Source organism: Diplotaxodon limnothrissa, linkage group LG14 (assembly GCF_057381915.1).
Source record: "Diplotaxodon limnothrissa isolate DT_005_m linkage group LG14, D_limnothrissa_male_GT1.1, whole genome shotgun sequence".
Classification (NCBI taxonomy): Eukaryota; Metazoa; Chordata; class Actinopteri; order Cichliformes; family Cichlidae; genus Diplotaxodon; species Diplotaxodon limnothrissa.
Window position 1 is genome coordinate 7,489,480 of NC_140609.1, and position 24,991 is coordinate 7,514,470.

General features: G+C 38.3%; 1 protein-coding gene across 1 annotated transcript in view; it reads left to right on the forward strand.

The window, feature by feature from the left end:
• LOC146618307 (chloride channel protein 2-like) overlaps positions 1–24,991 on the forward strand; it is a 172,972-nt gene that overhangs the window by 74,315 nt on the left and 73,666 nt on the right. The window contains exons 4-11 of the mRNA XM_085371678.1: positions 7,592–7,723; positions 9,712–9,840; positions 10,804–10,937; positions 14,218–14,295; positions 20,608–20,631; positions 22,253–22,276; positions 22,945–23,023; positions 23,579–23,704. Coding sequence (XP_085227804.1) covers positions 7,592–7,723; positions 9,712–9,840; positions 10,804–10,937; positions 14,218–14,295; positions 20,608–20,631; positions 22,253–22,276; positions 22,945–23,023; positions 23,579–23,704 — 726 coding nt within the window. The remainder of the gene's footprint in view (positions 1–7,591; positions 7,724–9,711; positions 9,841–10,803; positions 10,938–14,217; positions 14,296–20,607; positions 20,632–22,252; positions 22,277–22,944; positions 23,024–23,578; positions 23,705–24,991) is intronic.

Below are 24,991 nucleotides of genomic sequence, written 5' to 3' on the forward strand. Positions count from 1 at the left end.
TGTACAATTGGATGTCATTTTTGCAGATAGATATACTGGTCATTAGAAAGAATACAGGTTTAATGTACTTTCACATTGGTCATCTGCCGAGCACGTTAATAGGTAACCGTAGCTTGTGAGCACAGCATGATGTCTGAATTATTTTATTTTGCACTTTTGTGTTACGCAGCAAGGTGTATAGAAATCTAAGTTGACATGAGACCAAAAGTTGCGAGGAGCGATTGTGTGAACAGTACAATGCCACCAGCCTCCTTTGACTTTTCTTTTTTAAGATCTAGTCTATATATAGTTATAATTTTTTTTTTTTTAAGTAATTGAAGTGGCTCACTGTTTAAGCAAATGACCATCTAGCTAAGTCAAGTATATGTGTCTTCATTTATATTTCTGATAAGGGCAAGCAGTGTTTATAAAAATATACACCAGTTAAATTCAAAGCAGAGCAGTCACTAACCTTTCAAACCAATCTCAAACAGCATTCTCTCATAAATCTTCTCTTATTTCCAGATTGCTTGCATCTTTGTTTCCAGAGTTGGGTATTGTCTCTGGAAGCAGGATAAACTCCACTTGTCCGTGATCACACTGGAATTAGTAGCACAAGTCCATTTCTGTATGTTTGATGTCTGTTTGTCTTTCTATAAAAGTCACTGCACACCATTTTTCACTGTTGTCTACATATCAACTTAGTGTGAACAACAGGTACCCAGAGTCAATCCATATCTATGCTTTTAATGCCCTCATCTATTCCAGAATAGAGCGTGCCTAAGTCTCTGAAGATCTCACTGTAAAAATGTGGGAGAAAAAATTCCTCTGGCTCTGTCATCTGTTCCATATTTTAAACCATTCTGCCTGCAGAAGAGATGATTTTACGTTACAGATGTTGCATCTTCACTCTGCGTTTTATCTTGAACTTGCACATAGCTTATGTAAGAGCCTGCTGGTAGGCTGATGTAATGGGTAGACAGGAGAGGGGTGGCACGGTTTGCATATCTCTAGACTGCAACTTAGACATCTTGGAATGAAAAACTCAAAATATTTTTTTTCTTTGTTTTTTTGCCTTATCCCTTTAATCTACACTGTACAGTGTACAATACTAATGTTGTAGATTTTTTGTTTTGGTAAACTCTACAGTAGAGCAGTCATGGAATGAAAATGACTCTCTTCTACATTTGGATGTCATTAATAGAATGGTTGTTTCCATCCTCTTCTTCAATTTACTTTTGTGTTTGATCTTTATGTAGATTTTATAGCAGGTGTGTTTAGTCCACTTTTTAGAATAAGACACACACACACACCTTCCAGTCCCCTCTGCCGCTAAAGAAGTTAATTTCTACCACTGAGCGTACTCCTCCTTCTCTCTTTAAAAGTTTCCGTTTAAAAAGCTGAATGGTCAGATTTTTCTATCTATATTAATTTTAATCTAATTATGCCAGTGGTCTTAAACACAGCCAGGCATTTCTAATTGAATATCTCCTTACGCATGAAGCTACATAATGAATGTGGGGGCACATACACACACAAAACGAGAACAGGCCTCATTGCCATGACTGTGCAGAATTGAGGCATTAATAGTAGGCTCTTTTACCCTTTCCACCCATATATAGCTGTCACCCTGCATAACAAATGAGCGCCTGATTTGAATAATTGGGTTTTATCTGGTAGCGGTCACAGGGATTCTGCACTTGCAGTGATTTTCATCTTGGATGCATGTACTCATTCTTCCTGCTTCCTGCCCTCATTTTCCACATAATAACACCAGAGATGGAGCAATGTGTTGTTTTTCCTAATATAACATATTTCATATTGCTTTGTTGGTATCATCTGAGAGAGTGGTTTGATTAATTTATCCTTATTACACGTTTCATGCAAGTGTGTGGGCGTTTCTTATGGAAGAAAACACTCATACAGTAGAGTTTTGTAACATTTTCAGGCAGAACAGCAACGGCTCTGGCTGTACAGTCACTGCATAGACTGTTTCATATCTGTGCCCATCCTCATATCAATACATTCAAGTAAATGACTATATATACTATATTTCATTTATTATTTAAAAAGTAAAAAAAATTAAGAAAATGGAAAAATTGAGATCTTTAAAAGATGTCAAATAACTTCAACGGTATTTCCCAGGTCAGTTGAATTTTCAGTCTGCAAAATATTTGTTTAAATTATTGAAAAGAGTACCCAATCCGTTTCTTCAATTAACTCTTGTAGTTAGTCCTAAATTACAGGTACCTTTTTCATTTCCATTAAATTTAGAGAAGGCTTCAACAAAAAAATTTTTTTGGAAACAAACATAGAAAAAATAATGGAAAATTTCTGAAAGTATATTTTATGGTGCTAAATTGTTTAGAAAAAACATGGCAGAGATATACTGATACTGCTACTAATCATTTGTAATTATGAGTGACAATTTGCACAAGTGATTCATGTCTTATAGCAACTCCTACTGGCTACAGATAAATGTGCTGTGCCTGAACGGCAGAATTAAAAGGGAAAGTAGCTTTATGTCATTATTTTTCAATAAAAATATCAATTGGTATGAAATTCTTAATAGGAAAAAATAACTGCACAGTCCACATCACAGCTATTGAACTGTCAAAAGTGAGTTCTCCAAAAAATCTCAGACTTTGATGTGCTGAAACTACTCTTCTATGCAAACCTTAATCAGTTGCAAGATAACTGAAGATACATGTACTGCCTGTTTCACATCCCGTGCCATTCTGTTTCTTCTTTTTGGGGCTCTCCATGGTGGAAACACTAGTGTACTTAGTGTCATTATCTGGTTTGACTACAGCTTTCAAACAGATGGCCTCGCATTATCTTCAAGCACTCTTTGAAACGATGCATAATTCATAGTGGAATCAGCTGCTCTGTCCCCGAGGCAACGAATCAAACTCCGAACTATAAGATTTCCAACACCATGCTGCCCACTTACATGGCTAATTTGGTTTCATAGACTACATAGAAAAGGTCGATATAGTTTTTGGATGCCTCATTTTAAGCCATCTGTATTTAGATGACAGGTCGGAGTGTTAATGAACTAATTCTAGCAAGCTGCGTGCATAGATCATGGGAACAATGCACAACACTAATGCTAATGTATACAGAGACCAAAAAAATGTTACTCACTAAAACTGTAACACAAACCTGTTGAGAGTTCATTACCATACAGCAAAGTTATTTCTAAGATAATTGTGTGAAAATATTCAAAAGTCATCAGCCTCCAACTTTAAGGGTTAAAAATACCTTTTTGTAATTACGCTCTGTAAAATGTAACTTTTTAAACACCAGGGGGCAGAGTTTTACTAAGGGCTGTGTTGAAACAGTTTATATTTCTTTTCTTAGCTTTCTACCATAGACTTTGCACCATAGCATGTGGTCCAAAGGTGTATTACATAAAAGTATAGGTACAGTACAGTTCTGGTCCCAACACAATCTGTTATTTTAACACATGAAGTCCTAGAAGCTATTTGTTTATATTCTGTTGATAGCTTTTGTTGATTTGGATGGTTTCAAACAGCAATTTACAGAATGTACCTGTGAGCCATGTGTGCCAATCATGGACCTGCAGTTTTTGACATTTTGTTTGATTGTCTTTCTTTGGATTTTGTGAAACGTCATTTATTTGGAATTTGTCCAATAAGAGACCAAATGTCTCTCACACTGGCTTTTTAAATATCCCTCTTTTATATACCCCAGCCTTATTATTGGCTGGGGTACATTCTTGACCCTTTAGTCTTTTCTTTTAATTTGCTATTATGGCATCTCCATAACATGTTGCAACAAAGTAAACACAAGCGTGTGCGCATACAGTATCTTAATGCCAGAGCTATGAACTAGATGCACTGTGTCTCCAAGGCAACCTAAATTGGTCTCAGCAGGTATGTGGGCATCATGGTTTTTGCTGAGGACAGAGTGAGCAAGTGAGAATGAAAAACAGGGAGAGGGAAGAAAGCATGTGTGTCGGGGGTGGGGGGCAGTGTGGAAAGGAGTGGAAGGCAGGAGATAAGGCTTTGTGAGGGAGAGCAGGAGATGAGGTAAAGCTACAGGTTGAATGTGATTAGTAGAAAGCAGCTGCAGGAGGAGGAGGTTAAGGATGAAGGGGGCTGGGGTTGCAGGGTGTGAGTGGGGAAGGCAGTGACAGTGATTGGGAACTAGCATGCTGCTTATTGCATGCCACAGAGAATACACTCAGTAACCAGTCTGCAGGATCTGTGCTTGTGTGCGCATTGCAGAAAAAGCTATTAAGCAATACCAGCACAGGCTGAGCTAACTAAATTACATCTCCAAAAAGGCAAGATTAAACTTTAGGCTAAATGCTCGTACACACACACACACACACACACACACACACACACACACACACACACACACACACACACACACACACACACACACACACACCCTGAGACACACAGACACACTCTAGTCAATGTAAATGAGTGTTAGTGTCTAGATGGCAGTCCAAGAACACAGACGGCCCGTGGGTGAGATGACGCAGACACCTCACCCACACACACAGACACACACATGCTCTGATAACACGTATATCTAAATATACACATGTACAAAGTCTGTTTCTCAGGTTTGTCATATAACTGACTGAAGTGATGGAAAGCAGAGTGTGTCTTTGTGTATGTGCGTTCTGTGTTTGTCACAGCTTTCACCTGCATGTGCGTGTTAGGCTGCTCCTTAAGGTGTTGATTGGGGGATGCGTGGATGTATGTGAGCTGAAGTGCGACTTGGGTGTGTTCTGCATGCATCCTTTTCTCAGTCCCAGCAGCATCTCTTATTCCCCTCCTGTCCTGTCTGACTCTTTCTCCATTTCCCGTGTCCATCACAGAGATGTCACACAAACCTCTACAGGAAACTGAATGGTTGTTTGTTTGTTTTTAGGTTGGTTTCTCAGTGGCTTTTGCAGGATTTCTACTCCCACAGATCTACAGGGCAAGGGGATTCGAAAGTTAGGATTAATAAAAACATTGCTGAGATGCTACAGCTAGCACTTATCCCTAAAAACACCTTCTGTTACTTGTTTCCAAAAATAACAGAAAGTACAATACAACTGCAGTTTTATTGTACTATATATATTCTATCAATACAAAGTAGTTTTGGTGACAATGAAGTCACTTTTTTAGTATGATAATACATCTTGCCACAGAGCAAAGAGTTTGAGAGGTTTTATTTATAAAAAACAAATCAATTCAGTGAATCAGTCCCAGTCAAAACTTATGGTGGAAATTGAGGGGGAAGAAAAGATTTATGACGGGTTCCATCCTGTAAAGCGGATCTGTCTTCTGCTGTTCGAGAAATGTGAACCCATCTGCATGGAGATGGGTTTTTTTTGAGTCAGTGTAGTCCATGCCTCAAATAATTTAGGCCATTATAAAAGCCAGGTTTGCTATGTTTCATGAATCCAGAACGCTCATCTGTTAAACTAAAATACTTTTAACTTGTTTTGATTTGGTAAAACTTGCATGCCACTAAAGTGAAAGAACGATCCAAGTGTGGTGATTGTAGAAGTTTCTTTTTCTGTTTGCCAGCAGTTGTTTTGTGTCGGTGTCCACATGTGTGACAGCAGACAAGAGATTGCAGTACATATTGTAAATGCCAAAAGATATACATGTGTATTTGTTTTATGTCACTAAGTATGTGGAGTCTGGGCCTTATTTGGACCCTTGTAAATGACAAAAGTCACTGAATGCATGAGGGCATGAAGTCTTCACGTTCCACTCCAACAAAAACGTATCTGAATCAAGAAATGACCTGAACTTTGTCACACAGTTACTGTGGGATATGACCCCTTGTTTCAGTTATTGAAGAATTTATACAATTTGTGTGTGTGTGGTTTTTCTTTCTTTCTTTTTTTCTTTAAAAATAAATATTTCTCATATGTCATGGATTAAATAAAGATCAGTAGGTGGCCTGTATAGATGGATAAAGGAAGTAAACGCTGCTCTGACGATTCTATCGAATTTTTTAACCTTTATTTGATGAAAGACAAACATGTTTGCAATCTAAGGAATAACAGTCATTCTTCTTTATTTGTTCCATATTGACAGATCACCAGAAGTCAATGGAGGGCAGATGTAATAAGAGATATGAAGGATAGAGAACCATGGCCTAACATGTCAGGTTTTAAATTAAATAAAGGTTGGGGAATTCATGTCCATGCAGAAATATTAAAAAAAGTTGAATGCGATAAAGGTCAACCATTAAAATAAAAAAAGTCCAAGTATTTGGAGTGTTACATGAACATTTGTTCTACATGCTGAAGCGTAAAAAGGACCCAGTGCACCCAAGTGTCTTTCCCCTGCAGAGGAGAAATGGGGAACAGAGGACAGGTTTGGAAAAAGGGTGGCGGGGGAGATGTGGCGTGAACAAGAGGCTGTATGAATTATGGTGTGTGCGTGAACATCCTAATGAGTCACTGTCAAACTAATGTTTGGTTCCAGCAATTAGTCATAATTACTAGAAGTGTATGCATGGCTCACACTGAGGATTATACAGTATATTAGCCGTGAATTTCAGTTTCCCGTTGCTTCTAGGTAAGTAAAGCAGATGTGATTGTGCCTCATAACCTGCCTTGTGTGTGCTTTGTGTTTTGGCTTCGTAGTGCCTCTGTTTCAGTGACATTTCTGTTGTGCATTTAATATTCATTGATCAGTGTAGTCTCATTTGTCTTTATCATCTCGCCACGTTGTGTATGAAATCGTATTCTGGACACGGGTTGAATGTGACGTTGTAACCTCTGCTATACATGGCTGCCAGTGGTAACAGTGACAGATTTATTCTCATCCCATGTAACATTTCCAACATGTGGCTTCCACGTCTCAGCTAGCTGAGTTTCCATCCCAGTTTTTTATTTAAAAAGGAAATGGTTTTCAGGTCTAAAAACTCAAGTCAATGCAAAGAAGTCGAAGATTACTCTTTGGTTTTCTTTACCTTTCACTGTCATAAAAGGTATTTGTTATTAAGTTGCACCACAAAGACAAAAGTCTATTCAGAATAGAACATCTCATTTGTCTAGAATTTAAGATGTCTGCCCATGAATTGACTTTTCACAAGTTTGAAAACCTTGCAGCCTTGAAATCTAATTAAAGAATTTATCAGAAGCGCATGTCTCCATGAGCAATCTAACGTGCAAACAGTTTCTCATGGAGCCCCTGAAGAAGTGGTCCTCTATTTTATATTTTCATAGTTTTATGAAGAAAAATTCTAAATTGTGTCAAAAAGCAATTCACCTACTTCAAAAGACAGTGTTTCCCATGGCTTGCTTGTTGCTGGACTCTGGCTGGACTTTATATGGATCTTAAATTTAGGAAACTGATGAACTTTTGCCTTTTTGTTTTTTTTAGATTTGTTTTTTTTTTTTAAATCACTCACCACTAAAGTGTTGTAGCATTTAGGATGAAGTAGTTTTCTGAGCAGACAGCATGTTTACTGGTGCTCAATATTTCAGAAACTGTTGGATGGAAACACAGCTATTATTGGCTAATTTTGAAAAGATTCTGTTTGCCCCGTCCAAGTGTTAGTGCCAATCTCTGGGTGATGTAGTCCTAACATGTTACCTTGTTTCCTGCCGTCCCTCTAGTCTGCACGGTTCGCTGTCAGAAGTTCCTGATCTCGCGTGTCGGCGAGGACTGGATCTTCCTCATCCTGCTGGGACTCCTCATGGCCCTGGTCAGCTGGGTGGTGGACTTCTGCATCGCCATCTGCCTACAAGGTAAGCAAGCAAGGGACTGCATTTTTCACCTGTGGGTTTGAGAATGGAGAGTGCCAATAGTAACACAAGCAAGTAATGTACAGACTGTTTTATATTGGGATTAGAGTGGGAAGAGAGAGAAGTTAGTGGGAAGGGGGAGGTGGTAAAGGGGTGAGATAGCAGAGATGGGAAAATATATTGAGTCTATATTTTCAGATAACACTTTTACCCATGTGTACAAACATGAAGTGTAAACGAAGGGAAAATAAGAATTTGAACTAGCATGATATAAGGAATTAGTCAATTAAGTGCTTTAGAAATGGAGAAAATAAATTATTTCCATATGGCAAAAATAAAGCCTCACTCAACTTATATTCTGGTGTAATTCTCCCATCCATTTTTTTTTAATACCAAATTTTTCCCAAGGAAATGTAATCAGGAGAAAGACCTTTTAGATGTACCAGTGGTTGGGAAGATTTTAAATTCAGGAAGGTGCCATTTGATAAATGCCTGGTAGAGAATGGCAATAAATGGTACTTAAGGGGCTGAAAATAATGGGGGGAAAAAAAAAAAAGCTTTAAAACACCTGATGACTTGGTGCTGGACCTTCTTCCAGTTGGACAGCAAGTTTTGCTTAATTAACAGCATAACTTGCAGAACTGTTTGGTGGAAGCTGTGGGAGTTCTAGGTGGTTCTGCAAGTAAATCAGGCCGAAATCAGCAGCCTCTCCAGTTAGTCTTTTATCCTGCTATTTGAGATCAGCTCCACCACATTAGAGAGCAGTTGTCAATTTAGTCTTTGTTCAGCTCTACACCTTTGTGGAGTTTATGCAGCAGAACTGCAGTCGGCGTTTAAAGCAGAACAAGGACATCTCCAACCGGCTGTAGACCACAACAGTGGACTGCAAGACAACAGACTTTTTGGAGAGGCAGCTCAAGGACCGCCGAAACGGTGACCTGGTTATTCCTCCAAGGAAATGGAAAAACACAACAGGAAGGGCTATAAAAATTAAAATAAGAGTATATTACTTTTTCAATGTGACAGGGTTCTGCTTTATATAGATGGAGACAAATACAAGACATTAAGCTTTTTTTCTTGTGATGAGTTTTGCAGAGTGAAACTCTTTCCAGAGCTTTATCCAGACATCTGCATAATGTGGTAATTAATTAGGAATGGTTTTATTGATCTGTCCCTACAGGACCTTGTAAATAGAAAGATTTTACTGAGGATTGAGCCCTGTTGGAAACGAATGCAGATGATAATAATGTGCAGCTTGTGATGTGTGAAACGTCTTTAGAGGAGTAAAACCAAGGAGGTGTAGCAGGCAAAAGTTTGGGGGTAAGAGAGAAGTGAGTTAAAAAAAAAAAAAAAAGGAAGCCGAGAGAGTGGTGGAGGGATAACTGGGGATTCAAGGTTGATCAAAGGATGGCAGCAAGGATGAATGGAAGGCCTCTTATGACATCTATCATCAAACATGGAGGTAGATTTAGAAACAGAGAAAAAAGATGACGAGGGTGAGGGATTAATCACTAAGTAAACAGTACAGTCCAGGAAGAGGAAGGAAGTCACTTTAAAACGATTGAAGAAAGTTGCGAGAGCTGATCAGAAACCTCACAGGACTGCATCTAATTCAAATGGATTTCTCAAAGAGTGTGTGTGTGTGTGTGTGTGTGTGTGTGTGACGCTCTCAAGAGGATGCTAACCTAGTCTTGTCAATTCCAGTTATGCTGTACAGTTCTCGTAATTGGATCCAGAACATGACTAACTACCTGTCCTGTGCAGAGAAAAACCACACAGCTACACATCTTTCATGTCTTTAAAAATATTTATACAGCCGCTCTCCTGGTTGTGCATTGACTGTGGGCTTGTGTGTGTTCATCAGTTTGTTCTTGTGAAGTTTTATCTTTGACTGTATTCGAAATGAACACATTGTTTCCTGTGGAGTGTGTCTGCAATGCTGTATTCAGTGGATGGTGGCTTTACACGTCTGTCCTGGTTTGTGTCCACAGCACAGAAGTGGATGTACGGTGGTCTGGACAGTAATGTGTTCCTGCAGTACCTGGCCTGGGTCACCTACCCCGTTGTCCTCATCACCTTTTCCGCAGGCTTCACTCAGATCCTTGCTCCACAGGCTGTTGGTATGATACGTATAAAATAATACTGGTTTGCTAACCACTTGCATTTAACCAATTTAGACCTTGTGAGTGAGTATCCACAAAATAATCAATTAATTTTGCAGGGCCAAAAATAAACAACAGCAAGGATTTTAAATCAAACAGTCAATGTGGCTGAAGTGCAGACTATAAGATTTAAATCAAGGGAGTGAATGTATTGCATTCATTTTTATAAACACCATTGTTTAGAATGTCAAAAGTAATTGGGCAAGTGACTATCAAAGACTTTCATTGCCAGGCGAGGCCTGTTCACTTGTTATTCCATGACAAAAGATCCAGGGTGTTAAACCTGTGTTTTGAAGCTGTTCACTGGAAATCTGAATATGAGATACAAAGAAATGTTGATGCAAGTGAAGGCTATCACTAGGGTGAAAAACCAAAAGGTGAGATGGAACTATTTTAGTCCACATGTGGGTCAAATCTGAACTAGAATGATATAGTGATTGACAACAAATACTAGAAATTTAATGATAGCGACACAATATCACCAGTAGTTTTACTAAAAAAACATTCCTTCAAAACACAGTGTACTACCCCTACTACATAAATAATGGTATAAGCATGTTGTGATTTGATAGACTGAACATTAGTGACTGTTGCTAACATAATAGTCTGATAATAATGGTCAGGCTATAATTGGCACCCAAATTCATACAAGTTGCAGCTTTAGAAGTTGTGCCCTCTTATAGGATGGAACATGGTGAGATCTTTTTTTTGTGTGAGGTAGAAAAAACACAGATGTGATGTCATGCACTGATCAGAATTTATTGGATCAAAATCTTGTTCATCTTAATTAATATGATTATTAAATTCTTATCAAATAGTTGGATTTCTTCTTAGAGATTTAGTTGTGAATGATAACAGCTTGAAAAATGATGTTCGATTTAAAACAATCAGCTATACGTGCCCACTGTTGTCCTATTACAGGTTCAGGTATTCCAGAAATGAAGACCATCCTGCGTGGAGTCGTCCTAAAAGAATACCTCACCTTCAAAACTTTTGTGGCCAAAGTCATCGGCCTCACCTGTGCCCTGGGCAGTGGCATGCCACTAGGCAAAGAGGTAAAACAAATCTGCTTCACTCACTCTAAATGTACATGTACTGCATGGTGTGTACATACAAATGAATACAAGTAGCTTTCTGAATGGGAATATGCTTTTGAGCTTTTGTGTCTGCCTGCATTAACAATACTAACAGAGAAGTTGAGAATAAGGACTTTGTACTTTAAAGCAGCGGTCCCCTACCTTTTTTGCGTCACGGACCAGTTTATGCCCGACAATATTTTCACGGACCGGCCTTTAAGGTGTCGCGGATAAATACAACAAAATAAAACCAGTACCGGCACTGAAAAGAACATTTATTCATAACACACGTGAAGACCCAGGAAAACCAAGTTAACGATAAAAACGATAACAAAATAACGCTGAAAACCGATTAAAAACCCTGAAAACCATACATTTCACACTTGAGCCTCAAGTCTTGCAGCCCGGTACCAAACGACTCATGGACCGGTACCGGTCCGAGGCCCGGGGGTTGGGGACCTCTGCTTTAAAGGCTCCTAGCTAAGCTAACATTTTAATTTAAAAAATAGGCCATTTTAAAACATTTCTATACCTACTTAGGCAAATTATAAGGTGGAATAAAAAATAAAAGGTGGAATACATTTTTACTTCTAAAAGGTAAAACAATATCTCATTAATCTGGCCGAGATTGTAGTTACTGGTAGTTTACTAAACTGGGCTAGTTAGCTTTTAGCAAGACTATTCTGTCTGGTGTTAGGTTTCTCTCCAATATAATTTTGGTATTGGCTTTACTTTTGTTTGTTGTTTCAGTTGTATAACAAATTAATTCTTAAGGGTTTAGAGCAAAATTGAGCTTTCTATTTCTATAAACTGGAAAAAGTAAGTTGTTAACTATTGCTTTAACTATGGTCAGTTATCACTTTAGCTGTTGATAATTTATAGACTAAAAGTCTTACCTTAAGAGTTCAGAGAAGTACTAATAATATTCTGCATGAGGAAAAACCTGCTCTCGTTGGAAATTCCATGCTATTACAGTTTCTGTAGGTTGTTACTATTGTTTTGTGGAACTGGTCATACAGCATTGTGTAAAAGTCTTGAGCTACCTCTCATTTCTTTATATTTTGCTTCCAAGGAGCTAAACATTCTTATAATTTTTAAAGTGGTCATAAGCAATAGTTCTCTAGCTTTCTGACGATCTTTCAAATATTATCTTTGGAAATTCGCTGGTTTTTCACTCATTTTCTTTCCAGTCCTGATAATGGACTATTTTCATAGGAATATTTTTTTTGATTGCTAAGCTGCTGACTTATGAATCATTCAATAAAAAAAAAATGCTCTTAACCCAAGGGATAAACTAGTGTTCTGTCTACACATAACAGACATGACATAACTGTATGTGTGTGTTGGCACTTTATTACTAGTAGCCTGCCACAAAAACATTTAATTTGTTCCCATTTCTTTAGTTGAATCTATGAAAAATGCCAAAGGTAACACAGTTTGTCAGACATAAAATATAATTTTTGCTCCAGGTAATTTCTAAAGCATGGTGTGCAGTGTGTCCTTAAAAAATTGGTGAAGGACAAAAGAAATGGCAGGCCTAACAAAACTACCTGATAAACAGTATCTGAAAGTCATGTCTTAAGACATAGGAAAAAATCCTCTGACACAGGACCTGAGAGATGCATCTGGCCCTTCAATTGATCCAACTAACATTCACTGAAGCCTCATCTGAAGTGGTCTCAGTAGAAGAGTGGCAGTCAAGAGGCTATTCTTAAAGAAGGGAAACAGAGAGAAAAGGCTGACATATGCCAGATTTAGCAAGAACTTAACTGAAAGTCAGTGGTAATTGGTCTGTTATGGTTAGGGGCTGCATTGCAGCCAGTGATCTTGGGGATTTTGACATTTGGTGGAGTCCTCACAGCTTATACCTCAACATTATTGAAGCAGTGAGGGATCATCTTCAGAGAGAGTGAAATAAAAGTCACCCAGCATTTAAAGAAGAGCTTTGATTGTCATTCAAGAAGCCTGGAGAACTATTCCTGAAGACCGCTTAAAGAAATGACAAGAAAGCTTGGTGGACAAATACATGTATTATATGTATGTTTGCACAGAGTGAAGACTAACAGTTTCTAGTAAGATAGGTTAAGATGTCAAATTTGTTTTGAACAGAAGTACAGTTAGTATGGTTTTTTTTTGTAGGACAGAAACAGACAGCCATGTCTTTATCGCTACCTTTATGAGACACAATCTAGTTTCTCTTTTTACTTTTCAGCGAAACCCAAGCGCTGACCTACATTCTGCTTTTGATGTTTACTAGCACAGTTTCAGTGATTCACAGCATTAAACCTTTGTGTTGTGATACAGAGCCTTCGCTAGCAGCTGGGCCCTTTCAGCTTTGAATGCCGGCTTTTACAACATTCAAAATAAACATTAAGCATCGCTTCAGAAGACGAGCTTCCACTCAAATCATTACTGGTTGTCAGAAACCCACGTAGGTCACAGTAAGGTGTCTGAACAGTGGTAGGATGTGTTGTGAAACGACTTGCCTTAAATCTCTCTGTATATTCACATACTACAGCACATGAACCTTTGGCTGCTCATTCACATCCCTGCATCATCCCTTGGGTTCAGGTAACGGAAAGTAGGAAGGTACAGGGATGTTTTCTGATCCAGCTGGGAGAGAGAAGACTGTTTTTCTGGGAATATTTACATCCCTTTACTTCACGATGCAGATGTTGTTTATATCGCTGAGTATTTTTCAGGTTTTTTGTAGCAAAAACAGATCAGGTGTCAACTCAGCTTTTTGGAAATGCATTTGGTTAACTTTTTGTTTGTTTTGTTTTAAATGCTCTGGTACTTCTTCGTGAAGCACTTTGTGATCTTTGTCTTGAAAGGTGCTATAGAAATAAAATTTTACTTACTTACGATTTTTCCTACACCCACAAAAGACAGCCTTGCCTGAAGACATTCTTGCAGGAAAACACTGTTTCCTAACACTTGTGCACACAAACAGCCCTCAGGCCCTTCTGGTTACACAGCACTGCAGCAACACCCAGCGTTTAGATTCAGAGCAGGCCTCTCGCTGCCTTTTAAATTGAGCATCACTTTTCTGCTGCTCTCACTTTTAATCCTGTTAGTTCCACTTTGAACCTCATACTCTGAATGTTAATATTCCCGCTGACTTTCTCCCTGTTGATGTGTTTTCAAAGAGTTGTGTTGTCTTGTGTGACTGACTCACAATAAACAGGAGCCCAGAGTGCTCCTTAATTTGTAATTTTTTTTTTAACCTGATTTCTGTCTGCGTTATTCCTCCTGTCAGGGTCCCTTTGTGCACATCGCCAGTCTGTGTGCAGCTCTCCTCAGCAAGTTTATGTCTCTGTTTGGAGGAATCTATGAGGTAAGGCTAACACTTATTAATATAACACAAAAAAGTCATCTTTTATATAATCTTAAACATCCACTGTTACTTTATTGTAATCATTTTAATATTTTACCTTTATTTTCAAGCTAAAATCTCACATTGTTGGTCTGAACTGTCCTGATGCCATAATCCAGATGTGATCTTGATATTCCCATTAAAGCTTTAGCTGGGATTCTCCTTTCAGGCTGTATGCATACCCTACCTTACTGGTGAATGTACTCAGCAGTTAAGCCAAGCCAAAAAGCACTACATATTCACTTTATATGATATTTATTATTGACTTTTTACATGGAAAAAAAAAAAGGTATGAGGGTAGTTCACCATTCTCATAAATATTGTGGGAAAATTGTATACTTACGCATCATATGATCTCATCGTTGCTGGCAAAGACTCCAGTTTAATGCTCTTTGAAGAACAGACTGTATGCCGTCAAACACCGATCATCTCCAGTCTCCAGTACCATTTGTGAACAGCACTGAGACTCCGATAGACATCAGAAAGGGGTTTTTGTTGAATGTTGTTAAAGTTCAGAGCCACAGTCTGGGCTTTGGCACCAACATACCCGAATTAGTGATGTGCTGAGGGTTTCCTCTTTGACTTTCATGAGGCGTACAACCAAATCAGTGGCTGGAAATGTGAGTAAGTAAATTGTCTGAAAGGATCTTCCAACACTGTCCTTACGTTGGATTAAAAATATCAGCTCCATAGCCTGAAACTATACTTAGTTGTGTGCTGGAGCACTGGATTTCAGCATTGGCAATCAAAAACATTCGCTTACCTTCCTAATGCAGGACTTGCAGCCATTTGCGTGTGTATTAGTCCACGTAAACCAGCAACACACAGCTCGACATTGATTCCCTGTGTGGTTGAAAACTAAACGATAAACAGAAAACAGAAGCACAAAAAAATCAAAGATAAAAAACAACAACAGCATGAAAAGCACAGCCTGGTGGCCCACCTTCGGGAACGAAAACCAAGTTTTTAGTGGGCACATCCCGTTTCAGTTCTTTTATGTTAACTTCACTCATTTCCACGACTGAATGAACGATCAAAAGTGGCACAAGCAGTAGTCCACAGACTGGTTGTCTGTGTCACTGCCCCCTGGTGATAGTAAACAGCTACAACGTTTGTCATTTGGTGTTGTTTCTTGGATTGGATGAACTGTTGTCTCAGCACAGAACATGAGACCAGGAGTGATGCTTAATTTTCTGCTGTGGCTGACAGGGTGAAGGTGGGTTACAAAGCCGCTTGCAGGATGGTTGCACCTGTGGGCTGGCTAAATCAGTTTTAATGCCTTTCCCAATGTAAGAATTGCCATTTGGATGTTTAGAAGAGTATCAAATGGCACAGGCAATGAGCTCACTGGCCATGATTGTGGCTGAGCCTGCCTGAACCAATGCTATGACTGATGGTCAGTAAAAGCTTATTTTTAGAAGATCAAAGGCAGATTTATGTGCAGGAATGTTGCAAACTATTTAATCAGTTTTCCCTCAATTTGTTTGATTGACGTGTTTGAATGGTGGGGCGCTGTGGACACCCAAGTTTGTGATTGCGTAGAATTTTCAAATTAATACCATGGTTGCATCTACTGAAAACCTCTGTTAAGTTTAAATCTCAGTGACTGGTGATTGGTAAGAACTTGACGCAGTTTTTAAGCAAAACTGTATCCAAGTTCAAGACCATATTCATTTGTTGTTTTGGTTGTTATTTATTTAAGGCTATTTTTTTTAATTTTCACAAGAATTACTAGTTTGCCCAACAATCAGACTATTCCCTGTGAGCAGGCATTTAGTAACTGTGGGGAGGAAAAGCTCCCTTCTAAAGGGAAGAAACCTCCGACAGAACCAGGCGCAGGAAAGGACAGCCATCTGCCGCAACTGGTTGGGGTTGGGGGAGTGAAAATTAAAAAAAAAAAAAAAGCCAAAGTGATAATTATTGGAGCAGCTTAATTAATTTTTGCAGTATAATTTGCTGTTAATATCCTTTTCCAACCCAGTTTGTGTTTTTGTCACTTTTGCCCAGGGTCAAAGAAGCAATGCTGGAGATTGCTACTGTGTGGTCTTTCAGTGTCAATACACGGGAGCACCTCTTAGAGAGGCCAGGGTTGAAAAAGGGATACTGGAGACCCTCTGAGGGTATTATGTGCTGGTGTGCATCCAAGGCCAACATCTATTTAATTCTAATCTGACAATCCATTCTATACTCAGCTGACCTGTGAAATGTACAAATATATATGATTGTGGAATTTGTATAAAATGTTTCTTATTCTTGAGATTGAAATTGTATTTTCATTTCATTGATAGAACTGTAGTTTAAACATTTGCTATCTAGGTAAAAAACAGAAGTGAAATCAAAATAAAATTTTAGAATAGGCCTGATCAGAATGCCAGATATACACTAGATGAAAAACTCTCTTTTCCAAGTACTTGCTAGAATTGTACCAAATAGACAATAAGCCTTGGTTGCTACTTAACCAAATACATACATACCTGAATTAATTAGCATAGCGTTAGTACATTTTTAATTCCCGAGATTATGAAAACCGATCAAACTGATCAAACGTTTGAACAAAACGTGTGATGTTCACATGAAAGACCACCTTATACAGTGCTTACAGCGGAAATGATGAGGGACAAAATCTGTGCTGCCTGTTATATGAAGAATCTGAAATTTTAAACAAATATGTGGCTGAATTATACAAACATAGTGAAAGTCTTAGTGTACCCCTGTATGTTGGCACAGACCGTGCCCCTGCTGAGCTGCAGCAGAGGATCAGTAACACAAGAGAGAATCTTTTTTTTTTCTTAGTTTTTTTTAAAAAAAAAAAAAAAAAAAAAAAAGAAACTTTACAAGATACCCCCTTGATCCGACTTATCCGAAAATTCTGGGGCCGTGTTGCACATAAACAAGCGTATTCCTAAATTTTTACAAAAACTAAAAGATTCAACATTTTTGCACCTGCATCTGTGTTAATGTGGGCACTCAAAGCTAAATAGATATGAAAATATAAATGAACCCCCTTAAAGTTACTATTGTGTTTCTGAAGGAGACCTAATAGATGCATTTCTGGTTAGACGTACCAACTGCTATGACATTAAGATGGAATCAGAAAATTGAAAATTTGAGTTCTAGAGGGGGATTTTAGTTGGAGTTTAGGAATGACAAGCAAACAATAGCGAGTTAGTTTAAAGTATATACATGAATTTCTCATCCAGAACTAAATGCCCACTATATGTGAGTATAGACTCAAAATGCAACTGTATGAATGTAACTTATGCAATCTAGAGTTGGTGGATCTGCAATTAAATTTGTAATTACTGGCACATGGATTTGTGAGATTTAAGTCTATTTACTCTAAGATGCAAATTAATGCATAGTATGTATGGGTCTTTCAGTGTAGGCAGGGAATTTATGGAGGGCAGTTTCAGTTGCTCAGAACGGTTCACAAAAGCAACTTTGCAATATCTTGAGCCAACCCTTGCAAAATCCCCAGGTCAGGGAAAAGTGCAGGAAATAAAACTAAACAAAAGCTAAGAGATTACGAACACAGCGGAAGGAGGGGGTGCTGACATTTCTTTTCTTTTTTTTTTTTTTTTTCAAGCTGTTTGAGTTTGAAGTAACAAAAAAAGAGAGCAGAAGGCCTGAAAGAAAGGGTAATGATCAAGAGAAATGGGGAAGGAAGAACAAAAAGAATATTTGAGGGTGAAGACCAGAGCTGGAACTTATTTCCAGCAGGGTTGGTGGATTTTTGGGATGCTGAAGCCTGCAGCTTTTTTCTTTTTAATTACTTTTTATGGAGCACATAGGCTCAACATAGAGCTATTAGTTGTTAGTTAGTTTCTAACTTTTTGTCCCTCTGTTATTTGGGCAGTTAAAAAGTTCAGGTTTTTTTTTCTTCTTTTGTCTTCAGGAATTGCTCTCTTGCAGCTCATGTATAGTCAACAACCACTTATATCCTGTTTTTTTGAGGTTTGAATCACTTTTATTTGTACACAAATACATCTTTTCATCGTTTCTTCCCAGAAACGTATTCATTGATTGAGATGGAAATTTTGGAAGCGCTAATGAGAATAGGGAGAAGAAGGAAAAAAAAAAAGTCAGATGGAAATTACGCTGAGTGTGTATCCATTGGGAGAGGAAGCTGGGAGCTGAAGGAAATCAGAAAAACCTTTGACTTTTTGTTTTTCTCGTGAGATGTGAGCATGTCCGTTGGGGGGGTGAAAAGTTGAGAAGTTGAAGAAAGTACAAAACAAAGCTGGTGTACTGGGAAAAGGGTCTACGCTGTAGCCACTATATCCCTACTCCGCATCAACAATACACCATTAAGCTAAAGGTAAACACTGTATTGCCAATACAAATATCAGATAATGTTTTGCTGACCCATCCAGCCACCTGGACCTACTCGCTACATGGACTTTATTGCTCTATAATGATGCCACCCAAAGTCTCTCTTCACACTATATACACGTCAAAGTTCCTGTGATTGCTTTGCCCCGTGTTGTAGTTCATTCTGGTAGATTGTACACTTTTTCAAGATTATTGAGAACTGCTGACCAAATCCTTCTAGCTTTCCCGAGGTCCAGATTAAAGCAAAAAAGGAATCAGGCCTTTGCTGTGGCTGTGCTGTGGAACAAATTGCCCCTTCACATCAGGACCTCCCCAACATCAAAAACCCACTTTCATTCTCTAGCTTTTAAATCGGAATGAGTTCTGTTACTTTTATTTTTTATTTCTTACTCAGGTTTTCTCGTTTTGTTTCTTTTGTTAAATTCTTGCCCTATGCTTTTATGTCATTTGATGATTTTAGATGCACAGCACCTTGGTCAACAGCTTTTGTTGTGCTGTAGAAATAAACTTGACTTTGACTTTGTTAGAAAAAGTTGTCATGCAGGCCGGCTAACTTCTTCCAAAATAAGTTTTTGTCCAAAAACGATAAAACTCTCTAAATAAAGTGGACAGAATGCTTTCTAAAATAAGGCCACATATTGTGAATATAAATAAATACACCAGGGGCATGAATACTTAAGGCGGATTTGCACATTTAGACATAATACCCCACAACTGCCTGAACAATTATATTATATCTCTTAGCTAAAAATATAAAGCTCTTTCCTTGGTGTTCCCTATATGTCCTCCTCATACATACAGCCAAGTCTGTGAGCACACCTGGATTCAAACCTTGTATTTACAAAGGGTAGCCATTTAGAGGAAAGCTGGATAATGGGAGATGCTGCAAAAATAGCTGCTTCTTTTTTTCTTTTTCAAGGCCTAGTACAAGATGACAAATAAGAATCAATTTAAGTGTGACTCGTGCAACGCTATCCTAGAAGGAAGAGTCGTGCAGTTGGTGCATAGATTTGACCTTTTGAAATGTCTTTCTGAGAATATATAACACACCGTGCAGCCAAAAGATAGTTTTAATGCTAACTGTTGTGAATAAAAAATGTACTAGAGTCCATTTAAATTCGCATTTCATTATCTGATTTCACTTCAGGTGAAGATGAAAAGTAGTAAAAATGCTCTTTGCTTTTGCGTATGTCCGTATACGTGAAAACAAACAGTTCCGGTCTGTTCTGACTTTTACATCCAGCCAATTTAAATGTAGCAGCAGTAATTAGTTTACAACCGTCATTCAATGCATTCTGCCCCTCCACGCCATTATTTTCCCTCTCGTACCACTATTTATTTTTCTGTTAAATTTTCCATCTGCCTCTCTTCCTTTATATTAGTCTCTTCTGAAAACCCTATCATGGGCCTCATTAAATAGTCTACCTGTAACCCTCTGTTATTCCATCCTGCTCTCCATCCCTCCAGAGTGTTGTCACGCATTTTATGGCATATTAATGCTGAGTGTGTATTTGCCTGTGTGGATGTGTGAAGAGTCCCTTTGCAGCAGTATCTGGTCCTCTCTAGTGGTTGAAGTACAGTATGCTAATGCAACCTGCAGGCTGTAAAAATTACCTTTCTGTTTCAGAGTGCCATACTTTAAAAAAAAAAAAACAACAGCTTTTTCTTTTTTCTTTTTTGCACTTCATATTTTTCCCATACACATTGAGTACTCTTGTTTGAATACAGCTGGCATTTGATTAGATATTATAAGATAAAATGCGTTTTACTTGAGCTGTAAATGTCAGCGGAGGAAATGTTGAGTTTAATGTTAAAACACCGGGGACTCGGTTTCTTGAGTCTTGTAGCATCACACAGCGAGTTTAGGCAGTAATGAAAAAGACTCTTGCATTTGTTCTTTGCTAGCTTAACTTGTGTCTCTTACTCCCATGCTTCCTGTAGGAGCCCGGTGTTACAGGGATTAAGGTAATTCAGCTGCAAAATTCCCAGCATGAACATTCCTTCATCCCTACAGCTACAGTCAAACTGATTTACTGAGCTCCATTTGTTACTTATTCCACTATCCAGTCAACAAAACATGCTGTAAGTAGTGCTGTCAGCATTGATCTCGTTAAAATGACGCTAATACCATAACCGCATTAACGCCGCAAATCTCCATTAACGAGTTAGCGCAGATCGCCCCGTGCATGGGGCTGAACGCTAACGCATTAATGCGATAATGCGCTAACGCGTTGACGGCGTGCTGTTTTAACAAGATTAGCGCTGACAGCACTAGTTTTAAGCCTAGAAATAAAGTTTTTTCCCCATTTGTTTCACCTTAAAATTATTAGTCAGGCTCCATTAAAAGATTTTTTTTTTTTATTTCTTATGTAAGCCCATACATACATGCATAACCCACTGTTCAAATACAGTTAAAGACTAAAAGAGAGGAGAAAGAGAAGAGCAAAAACACACTCTCTTTTATTAGCATTTGTAAAGCTTTATCAAAGCCACTGTGTGTACTATTCATACCCAACAATATTTGAGTCTAGTGAAAATGAACTGAGAATTTACTTTATCTGCATTTATTATTTATGTTTTATTAGAAATAAAAACAGCAAGTCTGTTCTTCTTTAAGTACTTTAGTGGAACTTTAGTTTTACTTCAGATTTGTCTAGAAGTCGATTGGAGGCCACTTGGTCTGTAATGGCCAAACAGAACACTGTGGATTGGGAAGTGTCCAAGAACACAAAGGTAACTCCAGCAGATTTTTAGAAGTCCTCCAAAAGATGGAGAACTTGCAAAACAGAGGACCATCTTGTATCATCAGTCATGGTAGAGCTGCTCCATAGACCTCTCTCAGTATACAGTAGGGCAAAGGATAGTTCACTCAGAGTACTTTAAGCGAGTCCATTAGGGAGGAGATCATCTGTTCTGACGAGACAATAGTGGAACTGTTTGGGGAGAAGTCCAGGCATAATGTGTAGCGCATCACCGCAGCTGTTATAGTGAAGCATGGCGGTATTGGCATCATGCCTTTGAGTTGCAGGAAGGATGAATGAAGCCAAAACATCTAAAAAACTAATTTCTACTTTATCCTTTTTATGTCTTTGAAAGTAGATTGAATTTGTTTGAATCTACAGGTAAACTGAATTTTATCAGTTTAAAATAAAATCTGTGACAACGGAGATAAGCAGTAACTTTCTGAACTTGGAGTAACTAAGCCTCATGCATGCATGGTTTCTTCTAAATGTTCAAAAAATGTTTGATAGACTGAAAAACGTTTTTTTTCAGTGGGTTTTTTTTTGTGTATGTTTTGGTGGGATAACAGGAGAAATGAGACAAACAAAATAAAGACTACAAAAATCTGCATCAGAGAAAGTTGCATGTGCAATCCTGGAATCTGCTCAGAATAATTCACAATTCATAATCCATGCATCCCTACTTGTCATTCACAGAGGAAAATTCTCTGAAGTTTCCTTTGTTTTACTAAATATTAAGCCTTACACGCACCTTCTCGTCCACACCAACTTTTCCACATAAAATATTCTGTTGTGAAAGTAAAACACGCAGTAACTTTCCTTTACCACTGCCATGCTGCTTGAAGGACATCGGTCTCATAGGAATGAAGGTAAATAAGACCAGAAGTGTCAAAAAGAAAGGAAAAAAACCTCCATTCCCATAATGCACCACAGTCCATCCCGCGCTCATGCAGCATGATTGTCCCTTTCCCACTGTCTTTCTGTCTTACGACACAGCTCATTATATGATCCTTCATTAATATTATTACTGTTTAATTTAAAATATAAAAAATGATTTTCATATATCCATGGTATTGTTTTAAAATATTTTTTGACTTTTTTTGTTTTTAAGACATCCAATTTGTTTTGTACTCATTTGAAATTCAATTTTGCTTTGATTTAGGAATATTTTACTTTGCTTGTTAATTGTTGATTATTATTATTGTTGTTGTTGTTGTTGTTGTTATGAGTAGGAGGAGGAGGGGTTTTTTTTTTTTTTTTTTTTAGTTGATAAAAAAATTAATTTAAGCAAACCTTTTTCACTTCATCATTATGGAGCATGTATATGGAGGGTGTAGGTGAAACCATTTTGGAATAATGCTGTGACATGACAAAAATGTGGATGCTTTTTTTTTTGCTTAGGTGTCTTATTAAAAGTGTGTCATAGAAAAAATGTAATGAATTGACTCACTTCTTTCCTTTTCGCTTTTGTTGTTGTTGTTGTGGTTGCTGTTGAATGACTGCTGGTGACTGAAATCTAACCACTGTGTGGTTTCAGAATGAGTCGAGGAACATAGAGATGCTGGCAGCAGCCTGTGCCGTGGGAGTTGGTTGCTGTTTCGCTGCCCCCATAGGAGGTGAGTCTAAAGCAAACGTGATGTAGTACCTGAAGCCTGTGGCACTCTGTAATGAGCTAAATGTGTAAGCACTGTATAACTTTTACAATGTGTAACCCACTTAACATATAATGGGCTGCATGTTGCTGAAATGGATGGAGCAATCAGTGCTGTTTCATGGGAGATGTTCTTTTGCGGAGGTATTCTCTTTCTGTACACCCTCGTATCATCTCATGTTAAATTTAGAGCCCTGGTACAGCCTTGGAGCACACTACACGCCTTTGTATCAGTGACATAATTTATTTAGCTTCTAGCAGATTTTTCTTCAGCCTGTGCTTCCACCCCACCATGAATTCATCTTGCTAAGCCTGAGCTAACTGAGGTAAATGACATTTCCAAAAATGGAGATCATGTCTGAATACAGACGCTGGCGAACAAATTCATCTGTGTGTAATGCAAGGAAATGTTGTTGTTGAGTGTTACATGAAGAACTGCATGTCAAGAGAAGTCCATTTCACTTGTTTGTGCATTTTTTAAATGTCAGTGCTCATGCCTTGTGGTGTTTGTGTGTTTAAGGTGTGCTGTTCAGTATTGAAGTAACTTCCACATTCTTTGCTGTGAGGAACTATTGGAGGGGCTTCTTTGCTGCCACTTTCAGTGCCTTCATCTTCAGGGTATTAGCTGTTTGGAACAGAGATGAAGGTAAGACTGATGTGTTCATTGTACTTAGTATAAGACAGTATAAGCACTTTATTAGGAACACTTAGTCCAGTCTTTTGCAGTCTTTTGTGATATAATTTTTTAGCATATAACATACAATATAATAGCAAATAATTTCTAGCATATAACCCTTTTTAAAATATGCTTTAATTGACACTGTAATCCAGAAAAGCAGAAATCAATTTATAAACAAAGATTTATGCTTCCAAAGTGAAACTGTGAAAAATTGCAGGACTTTTAATAAATAAATGTCCAGGTGTTATACAGGATGTCCAGTTTTGGCGCACCTTGGACACCATATACGAGTAGAATTTCTGCTGTTTTTTTAAACAGCAGAAATGATTTAACTTCATTACCATGCTTAGAAATGCTTGTCTTTTGAATATTTTTGAAGAATTAACCACACATTCCCAGTCAGCGAGCCCTTTCTGTCTTGCACCCTGGTGAGTTTAAATGGCCTCTTGCGATTTAAACTCTGAGGGGCTGTAGCCTAGGCCTCTATTGGCCAATTTGCATGATTGACACCTCTTTTTAATCGGTTGAGCCAATAGAATCACAGTGACATTTTTGTGGTCTTCTTTTGCAGCTTGTCTAGTGAATTTTGGTTGGAGCATGGTGAAACTTGGTGTTTTGGAATGCGTGAGAGAGCCCTGCAAGCAAACTAGCCATTGTTTTCATGGCTACCTGAAGTCTGGAGATTTCTTGGCTCGGTTGTGTGTGTTTAGCGGACTTTTGCGCATTTAAGTAACTGTTCTTTTAATCATTGCTTGTTTTCGCTGCGTTTGGTGGTTGTAGAAATGGTTTATATGAGGATATAGCTGAGATACTAAGGTTTCTGTGGATGTTGATATTTGCAGGTTTGGCTCTTGGAGTGTTACATACCTCTTGAGCCTGGGGGCAATGGGGTTTTTAATCTGTGTATAAATGAAGCTCTGTCATTATTTTACTAGTTACATGTGTGCAAGTCTAAATAATATTCTGAGTAAAGGACAAAGACTTGCTGCAACACTGGAGGTGCTAAAAATAGAATTTTCATCCTACCAAAACAGTAAACTGAGAAGTTCTCAGTGGCAGGCGTCCAAACTTCTTTGGGATTTCCAGGATCCTGTTAGTGGTTTAGTTTTTCACAGCCTTTTCTCCCACCAGTTGTTTAATGTGGTCAGGTTTTGTGAGGTTTGGAGTTTTGGGGCGATCGTGGTTCAAGAGTTGGGATTTGGCCTTGTAATCGAAAGGTTGCCGGTTCGAGCCCTGGCTTGGACAGTCTCGGTC